The sequence below is a fragment of the Anarhichas minor genome, unplaced genomic scaffold (assembly GCF_050575085.1).
Source record: "Anarhichas minor isolate MPS153535 unplaced genomic scaffold, ASM5057508v1 ptg000011l, whole genome shotgun sequence".
Taxonomy (NCBI): domain Eukaryota; kingdom Metazoa; phylum Chordata; class Actinopteri; order Perciformes; family Anarhichadidae; genus Anarhichas; species Anarhichas minor.
The window spans coordinates 11,425,300-11,442,967 of NW_027466457.1; the positions used below are offsets into that span (position 1 = coordinate 11,425,300).

General features: G+C 41.4%; 1 protein-coding gene across 2 annotated transcripts in view; it reads left to right on the forward strand.

Moving 5' to 3' along the window:
- Positions 1 to 12,733, forward strand: part of shisal1b (shisa like 1b) — a 30,868-nt gene extending 18,135 nt beyond the window's left edge. The window contains exons 3-5 of one of the 2 annotated variants that reach the window (XM_076089425.1): positions 761 to 974; positions 3,679 to 3,981; positions 9,328 to 12,733. In XM_076089425.1, the coding sequence (XP_075945540.1) occupies positions 761 to 974; positions 3,679 to 3,981; position 9,328 (518 nt within the window). In that variant the 3' untranslated portion in view covers positions 9,329 to 12,733. Of the gene's footprint in view, positions 1 to 760; positions 975 to 3,678; positions 3,986 to 9,327 lie in introns of those variants that run through there. The other variant, XM_076089424.1, reaches the window with a different exon arrangement.
- The last annotated feature ends 4,935 nt before the right edge of the window (positions 12,734 to 17,668 follow it).

Genomic DNA, 17,668 nt, shown 5'->3' on the forward strand with positions numbered 1-17,668 from the left:
GTGAAGATGCTTGATATGTGATACTGATGCGTTATCAAGGCACTGAGGCCCCATAAACTGACACTAATCATATCTGGTTCATTTCTCTGACAAACTGGTGATTTATTATCATCAGATGGAGTCTGCAGCTGCTGCTGAAGTAAATCGCCAGATTCTATAACAAAAACAATATTGCTTTTTTCCCCTTTTGTGGCAGCAAGTATGCACAGATTTATTGCCTCCTAAAGCAGTACGGACTTCAATGCACAGCTACAGATGGATGATGGATGTAAATGAGCCAGAGTAATATTTGTACCACATTATCTTTGCATTATTCAATAATAAACTCGGTACTCTTATCAGCTCGTATCACTCCAGCTGCCAAAAAAAGAAGTAGGACTGACATAACAAATGATGTAACCGGTCTGAGGAGCACATTTGGTATTTCCATCCAGAAGCACTCACACGCGTATGTTTAAGTAATGACCTAATAGATCAGACGCACTCAATGTTTTTGGGTTGATGAGCTTTTGCCATCAACGCCTGTATGCTTAAGGTGGCGTCTTCTATCTGCTGCTGAAGTTTGGAAGGTGTTTCCTTGACAGCTATTTGTCGTCAATAATTCGAGTAAGAGGTTGTCATTTTCAGAGTAGGAAGACAAATACAAACTCCATCTCAAAAGTTCATGAGTCACATTTCACTGAGTGTTTGTGTGTTTGTCTCCCGCTTTACTATAATACTTCCTGTCTGACATTTCTGTTTGTCTTCCACAAAACTGCAGCCCTCTCCGCTCATTACCGAGTGTGTGAGCCCTACTCGGACCACAAAGGGGGTTACCACTTCGGCTTTCACTGCCCTCGCCTCTCGGACAACAAGACCTACATGTTCTGCTGCCACCACAACAACACCGCCTTCAAATACTGCTGCAACGAAACAGAGTTCCAGATGGTCATGCAGATCAACCTCACCACCACCTCAGATGGTTATGCACACAAGTAAGTAAAAAGACAAAAATCACTCTGCCATTTGACCCGATTTGACCTTTTACACACCTGAATCTGTACCAGTACCAGAAGTTAGTCCCATTTCTTTTTTTGGTTTAATTTATCAGTTTCCTTTTTTTAAATATTAAAGTAAACTTCCATTATTATCTATATCAACACCGTTCACCGTAGTGTAGAAACATTCTAAATGTTCTACTCACCAGGGGTGTCGGCCCTTATAAGGATACTACAAAAGAAGTCATAATGCTGTAGAGCCCAAGGGGTAGAGAATGTTCGGCATTTTTGCAAAAACTGTATTATCAAATGTTATTTTTCTGTCAATCGACTAATTGTTACAGCTGTAAAGCAATCCAAAAATAGGAAAGGATATCTACTTATACAGTATGCTTCATGGTTCAGGAGCACTGAGCCGAAATATTGAGTGCTTTATTGACGGCCACATTGCTTCGCTCTCCACATCAAAAGCTCATCGGTTCTTCGTTGGGCCATGATGGAACTTCACTACATTTGGAATCTGTTTAATAGTTCTTGAGTTATGCTGCAAAACGCAAACAAACAGGACTGATGCATAACCTCCGTGGCTCGGTGGAGGTAATTAGGGAGAAAATAGGTTGTGCTGAATATCTTCAGTTGAGTTTTATGGGAACAGCTTTGGTGAAACAAACAGTTTCAGAGATTACATTTCCTCAGATCAGATGAAAACAGCTGGTTGTAGTCTGCTCGCTCACAAACGCTTCGCTCCCTCGACAGCATCGCACTCATTGACACCGCTTGCCTCTCACTCAGAGGGTTTGTTGACATTGATCCACACCTACAGAGGCATTCAAAACCACCACAGAGAAGAAGAGCAGATGCTGAAAGCAGTTGTGTTGTGAGAGCGACGCCTCAACACGATAGCTCACAAAGGCAGGTGTTAAGTGCTGGCTAATATATCAAGTTTCACTATGGTATCATATCCTACAGAGCAGATGCAAGACTTATAGTACGTTTTAGTACTATTAATAGCAAACTACATTACACGTACCGATATGTGACAGAGTACTTATACACATTTATTCGTTGCAGCATAAACAGATTTCAGCTGAGTGAGGGACACAGAAGAACGAGCCTCTTGTTCTGTGGGAGCTCTCAGCTCTCTGTGCTAATGCCCTCCCAGCATGCCTCGGCCCCGGGTGGTTCACACTGCCCTGCAGCAGGTCATGATATTTCCTTTTAGTGTCAGATGGCCTCTTTGGCCGCTCTTTCATCCCGGCTCACTGGGCGATAGGGCTGCGGGTCTGATATTTACCACAGTCCAAGCGAGTTAAACTGGCCATAATTCTGCTCTCTACTCACACTGCATGGGAGAAAAATGGTAATATAGTTTGAGATTTATTGCAGTTCAAGGTAAAACGAAAGGCGTTTGTCCTCTGAGGGTTTCATGAGTCAGTGCTCTGTACTATATAGCTCACCATGTAGTTACAGAGTAGCTGGAATGATGCAGAGTTGGAATAGCTTCAGAGAAGAAGAATTAAATTTCAGAAAAGCAACAGTAACAGCAAGAAACCGTTGACAGATAATCAATTGCTTCTGCTTTCGTTGCTGTGTTGAATATTGAATAACATTTGTTTTAGTTGTGTGGTCATGATCGATCCCTCCGAGGACTGTGCACATGTTTGCTTACCTCCAGGTTGACTCAAGTACAGCCTGCTGCCCCTACAAATTACCCGAGTAGACTCACAAACTAAATTGTAGGTGAATGTCTCAAAACGCAGAGGTGAAGAAATGCAATTGCGGTTAAGGATACAATTAGATTTGAGTGCAGTCGTGGCATTCGCCTGCCTAACAGATGTTCATTTTAAAGCCATTTATTCAGATAAATATCCCAAGGCCACATCGTTTTCTGAAAGAAGGGGATTCACTTGATCAACTGAAGTGGAAGCTCTTGGGCATCACTTTTTTTGTGAGGGCTTCAATCAATGCAGTCAAACAAATTGCAAAGTGTGCCGAAATGACATAATAGATGGGTTTCCCTCCAAATAAATCTCTATTTTGAATAATATCCTGCTTCCTCTCTCAGTCGTAATAATACTTTTCATTTCCGTACGATAGAATCACCCTAATAGGACTGAATCACTTTCAATTTGTGCGAGATTCCCTAACTAAGTGTCCTCAGTGCCATAGAAACAAAGACATCGCACCCAGATATTTAGTGTCCCTGTTTTGGCAAAATGCTGCCTCTCAAATTTCTCAGGGAGCTATTTTTGCGCATTTACCTTGCTGTACTTTATGGATGTGGGTGGGCTAAACGAAAGTTCAAAAGTGCCACATAAATCCAGCTGGAATGTAATACATGACGAAAATTTACGAGTAAAAATTAGGAGCACAGATTTTCGGAGGCACGGAGGAGCAAATGGATTAAAATGTGTATTGTGCTACTGAAATGTGTTGTAGAATTGAAGAAGCAGCAAATGATGGAGGGCTTCTTAATACATTTTTGCTTTTTGTTTATTTAACTAGTTTTTATCTAGGGAGGATTTGATGAACGTCTTGGTCTTGCCACATGAACAGAAAACATTCACATCTGGCATCATAGCTGGGATTTAAGGGCCCAGCTGAGGGGTTTATGGATGGTAGCTATGAGCATGCGAGAGTGTTTATCATCATCTTTCCCAGATTACACTGTGCTAACACTCATAGTCTGTCTCTCACGCAGTAATTACACAGCCCTGGTCGGCGTGTGGATCTACGGCTTCTTCGTCATGGTGCTGCTGGCGCTGGACTTTCTCTACTACTCAGCCATAAACTACGAGCTGTGCCGGGTGTACCTGGAGAAATGGGGCCTGGGAGGACGCTGGCTGAAGAAGGCTCGCAGTCAGTGGCACAGGTCCATGCCAGAGGAGAGCGAAGCCCAGGCTCCGGCCCAGCCCATGGTCCCGAGCCACTACCAGCCCAGACACAGCCTCAGAGGGGAGAGCCACAGCCCCACACTCCTGCCCTACAACACGTCCACCGCATGGTGAGTCACTGTTCGTCACATGGCGATCGCCAACCGACAGTTTGGCACGTCCACTGTAAAGCTGCAAGAATCAGCAAAACGTGAACTAAGATTTACGTCACAAATCACCTGGGTAATTACAGCTGGTGTCGTAACGGAAATATCTCAAAGGGAGCGCTGGCAGTGTGCAAATAATACTTTATACATCACAGACAGGAAGCTGGAAAAGACTGTAGATCAGTTCTTTGGACCATCTGATGATGTAGATTAATTTTAGGTAATTATGTTCAAATCCATTTTATTTAGAAAGCCCAATAGGACACCCTCTAACCTTAGACACTTAATTCAGATAAACATTTAAAAAAAAGGAGAAACAATATGGAAAAACAGAATTACAAAATTAAGTAAATAACTGTTTCCCCAAGTAGTAAGCAATGATCTTTGTACTCAGTGTTTTGCCATGTAGAGAGAGCAACATGGCAGGGAAACACTAACAGGACAAATTAGAGCATTTCCAGCATACTTTTCCCAAGCCAACATAGAGGAAGCTCAAACATCAAGCTCCCCGTTTACTTGCATTCCTTATTAAGAGTGCAGTGCGCACACAAAGATACACACAGGACACAACCGCACATGATTACTGCCTACCAATGGTATTGCTACTAGAGGAACTATGTCCCTGTCAGAATCACAATTTGGGTTTTAAGTCTGACCAGCTCATTAAGGAGCGGTCATTATTAATGAATAGAACAGAATAAATGTGAAAGCTGCACTGCTCGCCCCAGGCCCCTAACTCTTATTTAACCTGAATCATTCGACTCCGAGTCACATAAGAGACCTTTCATGGAGTTCCTGTGGAAAAAAACCACCATCTGCTGTCCTTTTGGTTCATCTTTTTCTTACCTTTGAGCGCAGTCACAGGAGTCTCAAGGTGTGTTGGGCTGCGTGTGTGTGACTGTTGTTAAAACACAGAGCGAGGAACTTATTCTTCTTTTGGCAGCCAGTGCTCAGACTTTCATAATAAAGCTACACAATCACAGAGCACAGTCTGAACAAACCTACATTTCTGTGCGGTCCATTTTTCATGCAGTTCTTCGTCTCTGTCTGACTGGGGCTCAGAGTCTCTCGCTAGAGGTAGATATCTCTCTCGGGTCATGATAATTTAATGTGGGCAGAGGTTTGACAAATGGCTCTGAGAAGCAGCGTTGACTGTGTGAGCCATAGATAGGGGAGCTGGGATGCTGCAGAAGGATCCTGGGGCTGCTTTGCTGGTGGAAACATGGTTAACTTACATTGGACATACCCATGGAGCCTCCTCATTAGACATGAAGTCAGTTCAATATGATAGGACTAGACTTACTAGGTTGACCTGCACTGGAAGCTCTCGAGCTTTAAGCCAGAGGAGGTCTCTAAAAAGGTGTTTGAAACTGCAGCAAAATGCTCATTGAGAGCATGCTAAATTCATGGTAATTCGTGCTGACGATGACTGATGGGAAAAGCTTCAGAATAGATATTGACGTGGAATAATCTTCTGCATTTTTTTTCCTTTAAAAAGTTGAGTCGCTTTTTATTAAGAAACAGGTCAGTTTTTAAAAAGGAGCTATGGATATTCTTTGATAATCCATCAAATCAGTTAAAACAAAAAAATACCAAAACGTGACAGATGCTGGGAACTAAATTCAGTCACAAAGTTTCTGGGCAAGATTAGAATAGCTTGTTTGCAGTTTAACACAGTGAAGCACTTCTCACAATCTAGACAATGCTTACACATTTTGTTAAATGTGTGAAGTAACCAATAGTGTATGTACACCACAGCTCATGTTGCCCACACAGTGCGTCATCGGATGGCCCGTGGTTTATTTGCGGGAAGACAGATCTTTATCCCCAGAGAAGTTACAGGGTAAATTCTCAGAAAACTGGGTCCAGTTAGTTGAACATCTGTTGGACTAATGTAAACAAACAGAGAAGGGGTCAAGTCCCCGCAACTGGCGCAGCAGCATTTAAAAACAACCCAGTCGCACAGCAACTCGGGAATCCAGCATGCACAAATGGTCACCAGTGCATCGGAGCGATCTTCACAGCAAGTCAAAGTATCAAATTATTTCTCCACATGCAGAGATGTTTTTCTTCAGGAAAAAGTGCAGCTTGGCATTCAGCGTGTGGTGATATTGTTTATCATGTCGCCACGTGAGCAGGCTGGTATGCTGCAGATCTGCTGGGGGTTAAGCGTGGGCGGCCTGGGAAGCTGTTACTTTCTCTCTGTGGATACCCTTTATTGAAAGCTCCTATTCATGCATGTGCAATCCAGGTGAGAGAAAAACAACAGGTCTGCTAAGCCGCGCTTTATAGTTAATTGTTCCTTGATATGAAGAATGCATTGTTTCTTTATGGGCAGGGAACTGACAACAGATGGGACTTTAGTCACAGGGCAATGTGGCACGTAATGGCAGCAACAACCCACTCAATGATTGATAAGAGGTATTTGTACCACAGGGGTTATGTCTGCAGTTGAAAGATTATGAAGTAAAGCTCAGCTAATTTGAAAACAAAAAACCTGAAATATTGATCTATTTCTTTGTGGCTAGCATGTGGCTAGACATTACACAATGCGCCTTTAAATAGGAAGCTCCTGCTCTATCTCTATAAATTGCTCAGCAGCTTTAAAGCCCTGATTGGTTGTCCACTCATACATAGCAAATTAAAGGAAATTAAAAACTTTGGCCAGGATCCCAGTTTGTGCCAACCCTCTGCCCAGTAGTTCACCTCTAGCAATTATGGGTGTAGTGGGGAGCAGCAGCAGCATCTGGATATCTTGACACCAGAAGAAAAAGTGGAAAAAGGAGCTGGCAGTGAGCATCTCCTATATTATAACTTGTTTTTTACATCCTTTGGTAGTGTGCCTGACACTCTCCCCTCTCAGAACTGCGAGAACTATCTGATCTGCAGCTGTCATTTCAGTCTGGCTATATTGCATATAATTTACATAAATTTAGTTTGTCTTTAGTCAGTGCTGATCAAGACTTGCTGTGCAAATATAGCTCTGCGATCAAGATTAAATACACTTCTTTGCTCATGCTCGGTGTTAAAATCTGTCCAGAGTACCCCGCCTCTCGTCCAATTAGCCTCCTCCCGTGACCCTATAGGATTAGTGGGTATAACTAATGGATGAATGGATGATTCAACTTTGGTTTAATGTGTGCGTAGCATTAGCCAGGAATAAAGGTGAGAGAAATGAGATGTTGGGCAACATCAAATGGCACCATCGCATATCAACAGAACACGTCAAAGAGTCATTTGGTGATTCATAAATCACTTGGCACCAAGTTACAGCGGCACCTTGTGCCAGTAACAACCCACTCACTCAAACTTGGCAGCTTCACTGGGCCAGCTGAGCGTAGCCACGGATGGAGCCGTCCGTGTGAAGTGGCATCTGTCACCACATTCACCTGACTCACCGGCCATCGTAACACTGCGTCTTACAGTCAGACCTCAGTGACTCAACCTTATCACACAGTCAGAGTTTCCGTCACTCCGCTAAGTCTGTGTGTAACATCGCTTTGGTCGTAGGTCACCACTAACACCAACACTCAAAGGCCTGCAGGTCTGTCTGCCGAGGAAATTACACTTGGGAAATGGACTTGTAAAGCTCTTTTCTAGTCTTCAGACCACATGTCATTCACCCATTCATACACTGATGGCAGGGGTTACAAAGCAAGGGGCCACCTGCCCATTAGGACCAACATTCATACACTGAGGCACAGCATTCGGAAGCAATTCGGGGCTGAGTGTCTTGCCCAAGGACACATCGACATGGACCAGCGGAGCCGGGGATCACATCGATCGATCTTCTGATTGAAGGAAGACCCGCTCTACCACTTAGCCACAGTCGGCTCCACTCTGGAAGCTGAAACAGCAATTCACATCTTTTTTTTTTTTTTCCCAGTTTTTTATTTTTCTGTCAGAGTATGATCAAAGCCTAGCTGTGTCTCCTGCATATTCACGTCCATCTTTGAACTCACTGGTTGGCTTTCTGTGGTAATAATAGAATTGTACATTATGAAATTATTCCTGGCTTGTCTGTCCACAGAGCAGCATGCCAAGGCCTTGTCCAATTAAAGCAACACTCTCCATGTGGTGTGAGTTAATTAACATCATAGATGCTACAAAGGCAGCCAGGCACAGCGTTCTGCTGTGGGCTAAAAGGAAAGCGCAGGAGAATAAGTTTGACTCCTTGAGAGTCGTAGAATGACTTTTGGCATTGCCATGAGCAAGTGAGGCAGCAGCAATGTTATTTTTGGGGCTGTGTTTGTGATCTTTTATTAGATCTGCTGTCATACGTCAACTTCTGCAAACTGCATTTGAGTCATTTTCTCAAGAGTGCATTATAATAACCTTCAAGTGGAAACTTTTATTTTACCATCAACAATGTAGTTGCATTATTTTATAGAAATGGCTGGGATGTGACTCATAGGAGGTGGGGTGGGCTGAAAGTATTTACAAGAATTACAGACTTGTAAAATTGTTCTGTAAATCTAATTGCTTTTTGAAAAGCAGAGCTACAGTTTTATTAGTCTTTGTGATTTCGGGCCTTGAGCTGATTCTCAAGCCAATAGTAGGCCTGTATAAAGATCAATGTGGATCATTAAGCACGCACATCATGTCTGAGCCAGTTTCAGCCATGCAGCTAAAAGCCACATCCTTCAATAGGATACAGGATATTCTTTCCAAACGCAGTCGGGCAGTTGGAGAGGATGAGGCAATGTTTCTTTTCTTCAATTTCTTAAAAGTTCTCATTCTGTTTGATCCATTAGTATGATATCTTTGAAATGTGTATGTATGTGATCCTAAAATGTTTGTTCTTCATTTGCTTGGTTTTCTTGAAGCGTGGTTGTATTTGACGCATGCTATTAAATGACAATTGTTTTTTTAGAATTGCGCTCTTATTAAATTGGTTAGAAAACCATCTTTATGTATATCTATTACCCGAGCGCAGCTGCTTCATGGGTCCAACATTTTTAGAATTGAGAGGACCTCTAGTTCACAGATAAGCGGGTGTAGTACGTTTCCGGTGTAGATTCAGTGGGTTGTCCACACAACTGGTCTGGTAATGAAAACCAGAAACAAGATTAAAAACAGAACCAGAACTGGTCCCAGCGTCCGACCCCAGAGACCATCCCTTTAAGAAACAGAAATTCTGTCACATGATAACATCCAAACCATCTCCATGAGAACTGGGCAACTCCCACAACTGAGAGATAAACACAAGATGCGGTTGAAAGCTGTGGAGAAACTAAAAAAGTAAACCTTGTGATAAGATTGTTTTTTGTCGAGAATGCTCAATTTCTGCATTTCTCTCTCTTTCTACAGAATGATTCTGCAAGTGGACAAACCGAAGAGTAGCAACACCTTGTTTCCTTACGTGGTACAGAGGAGAGGTCCCGCAGATGCCCCCTCTCTGGACCACAGACACAGACACCAGTGGTGGGCTAGCCATACTGTAGTAGTTAGAAGAGACTACTGCCCTTTCCTAATGAGCACAAAACACCCATGGACCGACAGAAGCAGGCCGACATGGCATTTAGAAACCCCGCTGAACAAAGGCTGCCAGGAGACACAGAGGACTGTACCGCAGAGGAGCGACACATTCAGCAGCTCACAGGTGTTCAGTGATCCTCTGAAGAGACTGCCAAGTCCCGAAGTATCCCAAAAAGGATCCGAGCTGAGCTGGATAAACTGTACTCGTTTTAAAAAAAAGAAGCTCATCTTTCTAGATATAAAATGTTTATTGCACTGCTGTGTCAGTTTGTGTTCAGTAGCAGTTAGACACAGTTGTGGGTTATCTATTTGGTGATTTATTTATGCGAGTTAGTCAGAGAATATATATGAGTGGTTAACATTCGGAACATGTAACAGCTTAGGTTGATGCTGAGCATCTCGCTTAGAGTAGAATGTTTTTGTTACTTACCGATACCAGACGCAAAATGTCTCTGCAGCAGCCATGTTGAGAAAACAGTATCTCGTATGAAATGTTTTAGATCTCCTCTCTGCAAAACAAGTGATTTTATCTATATTGTAACGTGTCTGACACAAGGACACAACGCCATACGGATAATCTGCTTTACAATGGGTCATCAAGATTTTTCTTTTGGTTTAGTGATGGTGAGGAAAGGGATCTTGGCTTTCAAGTCATTCACCCAAAACATTAATGCTATGTTCACAGAACTAGCGACAGAGCTACAAAGCGGTCATGCGTGGCCTGCTACATTGTCGGCACGTCGCCTCGGAAGTGTTGCTCAAGCGCTCGTTGACGTCGTTACGCCGTTAATTGCACTGGGAACTGGATAACGGAAAGAAAAAAACATTCATGTCACCGGCTTCCATTGAAAATGAATTGTAGCCGGTTGCTTTGTCACTCGTAATGTGAACACATCATAATGAGGATCAGGGACGCCTTCACAACAGCAAAGCGCTTCATGCTAAGTTAAACATAAGCTTAGTCCTTGGCGTCGAGCCTACAAGCCCATTTGAGACCATTACTTACAAAGTTAGTGTGAGACAGTTGCCTGTGTAACCTCATCCATTGACTTGTTTGCCCTTCCTCATTACCGGAGCTGCCTGAAAAACAGCTCCATTAGCAATATGATGCAAATGAATATCTATTTGGTTCCTTTATAAGGAGCGCTCTATATCCCACATTGGTAATAGACAATTGTAAGTGATTAGCCATAATAGAAAAACCCACATTAAAACCCCTTTCACTGTCAGCAATAATGTACAATAGCTTAATCAGACGGATGACATGGTATGTAAAAGTCAGCCAAATGAGCATCGGGTAATCATTGAGGTGGAATCGCAGAGCTTTCAGTTCAGTTTACATTTAATAAGGCGAGGTTACTAAAATGGACATACAGCATTTCTGGATAATGAACTCGTACTGAAAAAGGTCTCCAACAATTTCTGTGACAGCGTTGTTGGAGCAAAAGTGAAAACAATTCACTTTTTAAAGACAAACTTTTACATTATAGCTATAACTAATGACTTGAATCTGACAATTATTTTCTCAATTTCTTTATGAATTATTTGGTCCATAAAATGTCAGAATATAGTGAAAAGTACATGTTAGAATTTCTGAAAGCCAGAAGCCAGGTATTGAAATAGCTTGTTTTATTCAACCAACAGGCTAAAACCCAGGATATTCAGTTATACTATCATTTATGATAACATATGATCAAATCTTCACATGTGTGAAATCAGTGTAAGCTTGGAAATAAATGATCAATCAATCTAGAGGTGCAACTAAAGACTAAATTCAGATTAATCAGCCATTCGTTTTCTCAATTAATCAATAAATTGTTCGGTCTATGAAGTGTTACACTATTACAGTAGACAAACTCCTCATATTTGAGAAGCTGAAACTAAGGAATTATTTGGTATTATTGCTTGAAAAATGACCTAAACAAGAAATGAATCAACCAAAAAGCAAGTTGGACTAATAGATGAATGAACTAATCGTTTCAGTTCTACGGTCATCGTGTTTTAAGAGAAAGTAGTGACTTTATACCCAAATCTGAATTAACTACTGAGATAAATTCTCTGTAATCCATTAAATACTACAAGAGACAAAGCAGCTGTTTCGTGTACATCACGAAAGAGGCGTCGGTACCAATCTTGCATCTGCAACTGGTACTCTGGCAGCTCCTGGGCCTCGTACGCGTGCACAATCTCTGGTCCGTGCAAACGTCGTAACGTCCTCGCTGAAAGCCAACAAGAGATACCGTTAATTGCTCAGAGTTGGCTTTTAGCCAGTCATGAGACCTGGGGTCTCGCCATCATATCTGTCCTCTCCGTTTCATGAAGTTTAAGTGGATCCTCCGAATAAAACTCTGGTCGTGTGCTGGGCTTCTTCCTCAGTTATCGGCAATAATATTCACATTTGCTGAGTTGTTAGAGCAAGTCAATTCCCATTTCAGTGGCTGAAGTTTAAGTGCGTGTGCAGGCTTGTGCTTTCAGGGGCAGAGAAATAGGATGTGTCCAAGTTAAATAATTGGCTCAGGGATCTGCAGTGGTCCTAAATTACACTCTCCTGCTCTCTTTCCATAGCTGTCTCCTTATTCCCAGAGTGTGAACAGGAGCACCAAACAGGGAGGGGTTTTTTTAAACAGATGCAGCAGCACAAAGGGGATTTAATTAGTCCCTAATGCTGAATAAGTGGGGAAAATCTGATGTGTTTAAGGTAATGTCATTTTTCAGGGTTTTTGCTGTGTGTTCTGACCTGTAATAAAGTAAAGGAGGGCAGTAAAGAAACACTTAATTTTGCCTCCGACAAGCAGTAGCAGCTGGATTATTTCCCCTCATTTCATTAAAATGTTACAAGTTGGTTTTGTGATGTTTTCTGTTTTGTTTGAAGACAGTCGTGACTCTGGCCTGATGTGTGACGTGGTACTGTAAATCGTATCAGCTCAACCCTCTACCCAAATAAACAATTTTTAAAAAAACAACATAAAAAAGGGAAGAAGAGAGCGCACATCTGTTTCAGTCTGTCAGGCGGTCATGGTAACAGTTGCCTTACGGTTGAATACCCACCTGTACACAGAAGCTTTGTAGTGGTTGATACCTCACTTTTTGGGTGTGGTGGTAATGATAATGTGCACCAAGTTCTGTCTATGTATTTACTACTAGATAGAATGACCAGTATCGTTTTCAGTTGGATTGTTATTGCACTTGTTGAATTTGTATTGTCACAACAGGGAGAAATAAAGTTTTATCTTTTCCAGTGTGTTTAAATCCCTCTGTGTCAGGTGCTCTTTGGAAAGGAAATACTGCTTTATTTCATTAGACCTTTAAAGCCAAGCCCCTATGGAGGCCAGAAACAGACAAAGGTTATCTAAAATATAACTGAATATATCAATGAATCATACTGTTCATTTTGAATTACTAGGGAGTTGAATGCTTTAGGAATAGAAATAATTATATTTTGTCCTTTACCTCCAATGATTTGATAAACTTCCACCAGCTCATTTTATTTTTCAGCACTTAAGTGCATTTTCTGTGGCATTGGCACACAATTTAAAATCACAATCTAAAAACAGCCTATCGTTTTAGTAGTGCAATGCTAACAAACCCCAGCAAATGGTGAATGGACCATTGTATTTATATTAACGCTTTTTTACCTAAGACTTAAGACCAAAGCGTCAGTCATTCACACACACACCAAACGTGGAGTTCAGTGTCTTCAACATGCAGACCGGAGGAGCCGGGGTTCGATTTACCAACCTTGTGATTAATGGACGACCCGCTCTCTACCTCCTGATCCATGTAACCCCTAGTATTGATAATATGATCAGGATAAATGGGAGCAAACTGATTTATATAACGTAACCTTGTTTGGATGCTTATTACATTCTTGGACATGATAGATATATGTTGCATTGTTAATCATTTCAAACAACATGTTTCGAGTTTAACCGTTACCAGAGAAAAGGCTTTGACAATGTGGACTAACAGATGTTTTTCGGAAACGTAATGCTCGTGTAATATTTTTGGGGAAATGGTTGGCTGGGGTCCGAAAGTGCAAATTTTCCAAATCCAATAAAGAGCTTTAGCTGTGAGTTAGTCAGCTGTATGTCTGCCCGGCATACTCTGTCAGGGTTTCCTTAACTGTTCATCAATAACATCCCTACTGCAAACTATTACTAAAACTTGTATCAGGAAAACACAAAGTGTTAAAATGTCAGCAACAGCATCATGTTGTATATTTACTTTGTTACAGTCAGAAAGTGAAGAAACACCTGATGAAAATAAAACATGTTTTCAGAGCCATTGTTAACACTGTAACTCTATTATTAAGTTCTCATATTGGGACTCGGTATCGGCAAGTACCCAAATGTAAGTACATGTAGTTAGTCTGAAAAAAAAAATGGTATTGTTGCATTCCTAAAGGAATTCAAAGCTAAATAGGTGTGACATGCCTACTTATGGTTGCTATGATTGGACAATCATTTTTGTCTTGACGTTTTTATTTTTTAACTGATGTGAGCTAAAGAAAAACTGACTTTTTTAACCAACTGATTACCAAAAACCTCTATGATATTGATGTTTTTTAGTAGTACTTTTGACTCGACTGATAACCTTTTACTGTCTTTTATGAGTTCCGGGGCTATACAAGCCTCTGAATGAACTGGGTTTGCTTTTCTATGCCCAATCAATACACCATGAGATGATTCATGCTGCCCTCAAAACAGTGACCCGTCCCAGGCTGACAGAGCCACATCCAAAACTGGCTCACACAGTATCATCATTAAAGCAACGAGGTGATGGTGAGACAGACAGGTCATGTCAGACCTGCAGATTGCTTCAAATCAGACACCTGCTGCTGCTCGCTTGCATCAAAGGCCCGCGGCAACCTAGAAGTTTGTTACCACATCGTCAAGGTCCCTTTGCGCTTTCCTAATAAGCTCTGACTTCTACTTTCACCCCACCTTCATCCACCTCCGTCGATCATTCTGTCAAGGTTCTGCTTATCAAACTGCTTCCTCACTCTCTACTTACTCCTCCATCTGTGTCCTCCTTCTTCCAGTATGCCAGTAACCAACGCTCTTCCCATCTGCACAAATGAATACAATTGCTGCCATCCATCTCCATTTAAAAATCGTTGTCTGGATTTCTACATCCTGCTGTTATTGAGGAGCCCGAGATACATCCTGCAAACATTTATCTATTAAAACTCCATTAGGCCTCGTCTCCCTGATGCCCCGTCTGCTCAGGCCGGATCTTCTGTGGCAGTGACACCACATTAAGATCCATCTGAAGAAGCCGATATTAATGTTACCGTTTCATGACGTCCATTTAAACAAGCCGTTTTAAGTGCCTTGGTGGACCACACCTAGCTGATGCAAAGAACGGATAGTGCCAGACTAAAGTATGGTTTTGGCTAATTTATTGTCCATCAAAGAGAAAATATGTATAAGCTTCTTTCAACAGGCCACCAGGATGGTGAACTCTGACCTCTGACCTGCTATGTCTTCAATATATATTGCAGTTCACCGTTTGTAGTATGATGAAAGGCAGTTCATTTCAATCCCATTCAGTTTATTTCAGGGTGTGTGGTTGTTTTTGGGAGAAAAGAAGGAGGAGCCTGGAGAGTTGCATTAAAGGGACTTATCTTGATGGATCAAAGAAGTTAAGGAGGCCCAAGCTGGTCCAAGCTGGAGCTGAACAAGATTCCTTTTCAACCACCTGCTCCCAGGATCAGCACACCTCCAGTAAGGCCTTGTCGTCCAAAAAAGTTCCTTGTATCCAGCCGGTTCATGGATAACCTGCTGCTCCGATTTAGTTTAGTATACCTCAACTATTTCTTAGTTTGAGTGCAACAGGTCTAGAAACTGAATAATACTTTCAGTAGCTGCCTCTCTCAGTTCTCCTCCATGCAGCTTCTGTTAGTTGATTATTTTCCCTTCCCCCAGCTCACAGGTGTCTCTAATTTTTAGCCTCACTTTCCCCACCTTCTTTTCCTGTCAGGTTGCAAAAGGGCTATTCTGTGTATTTTGTTCTGCTAATACGTGACCAAAAAAACCTGAATCTGTGTATAATCTTAATATACTTTTTTAATCAGTAGTTCCCAGCCTTTTTTGGCGTGTGGCCCATTTACGGTCAAGCAGTGTTTACTTGCAAACTTTTGTCACAGGTTGCAAGTATCTATGAGATGTGAGCAGTTTAACCAAAGAGTGATTAGCCTTTTAGATTGATTGAGTAATTATAGCAGTTTTTAGACGTGTAAGATTAGAGAAAAGTCAGAAAAAATAAATGTTTTTGTTTTTCAGAGTCAGTAAACTTCATTTACTTCATATTTCTTGATATTATATTAGTTAACATGTTCACAGGCTGTAGTCATTGATGATATTTTTATGCAAATTGGTTTTGTAGTTTTCATTTGAGCCAAGTCAGCTATCTCACATGGAAACAGATGTATTATGTAAATAGCTAATATTTGATCCCACACCAAGCTCAACACAACTGAGAGATCGAGAGTAAATAATAAAAGTTAATTCCCCAAAACTGGAGGGAGTATACCACAATCACCACAGTCCACTTGATTTGCAGCAGCAAGCTAAGACACGTCATCTGTGCAGCAGATAATTATTATGCATATTAAACTCGCAAAAAAATGCAATGCTGTATCCATGAGTGCAGCTGAATGTAGGATTAATGACACAAGGAAACAAGGGCTCAGCAGTTAAGATGTAATTGATATGTTGGTATGAAGAATAGTAAAGCAAGCTGTCACACAAACCCATTGCTCTCAGTTTAAATATTCCTCTAATGCTCAGATGAATATGAAATGTGTGGAGAAAATGAAGCAAAAGCCATACTGAGCTCCCCATGAAGCCAATATTACCGGATTACAATTATGTGAATGAGCTGTGTGAAGTCATGCTTACAGCCCTGAAGCCACAAAATTATTTTTTCTACAACAGATCTGGCTTGCCATGAGCCCTCAAAACAACAGCAACATGCCACCAACAGGGAAATATACACAAAACCAACTCAGCCGCTAGGATTCATAACACTCAAACATGTGTATTTCTCCAGTATGTAAATAGACAAAATTTTACAAATTTACCCTTGGGGATGAATAAAGTACATATCTATTTATCTATCTAGACAGTATGAAAGCATCCCAATGTAAGTGCCAACACAAACCCAAAGAAAAATAATGTCACTGTCAGTCACTTCAAGAAGGTAATTTACAATTAATGCTGACACCAACACTGTCAGCTAATTTAATTACTCCAGCATAAAAGTAGAAAACAGTCAGCAAACGCAAAGATAATGCAAAGATAACGTTAAACAGTCAGTCTCATAACTGATTAATAATCCCAAGCACACAAACACCAATTCAACTGAGCCAAGTAGAGGGGGGGGGGGGGGGCAAGTCAATGCTGTTGTCCTACAGCAGTTGGAAGCTCAAAAACATTTTTGGAGTCCACAAAGCCATCGTAAATTCCCACGATAAGGCCAATGGCAGGCTAGCTTGCTTGTGAAATGCAACATTAGCTATAAAGGTGTTCAGCGCATGGATGTAGCTACAGTAAAAAGTTAGCTAACGAGTGGGCGGGGCACTAACGTCTCGTTTGATATATTATAAATTGCAGCTTGACAAATAAACATCTGTTTGACCACCCCACCTCCATTAGCTTTTCTATGGGAGCTTGAGGGAGGGTATCAGGGATTCAGTCATATGAAAAATATCTAATAAAACCATGCAATTATGACACAAGCCAATACATTTTTTAAACCTGCTTCTCGTTATTCATTTCACAATGCCCCCTTTCTGTCTGCTGCCATTACTTTCCCACTCCAACACAGCCTGCTGAGGGTTAAAATGAGGACAAACCTATAAAAACTGATTGTGTTATTTCAAAGGTTAAAGAAATTATTTTTGAGCAAATAGCTTTATGGTAATTATTATTACCAGTTCTTTTCTGGGTGGATTTTGTGTGTAATTATGTGACTCTCTGTCCATCCATCTTGAACAGAACATGGAACACACACAGAACACAGAACACCTTGAATAAATGTCTATTTATTACTTTTATCACTCGGCTTGTCTCCTTTATGTTGCAGCACTGTTGTCATTGTTAGCACTGTTAGCTGCTACACGCCGCCTTAGACATCTCTGTGTTGAGAGCCGTGTGCAGGCTCGTGCATC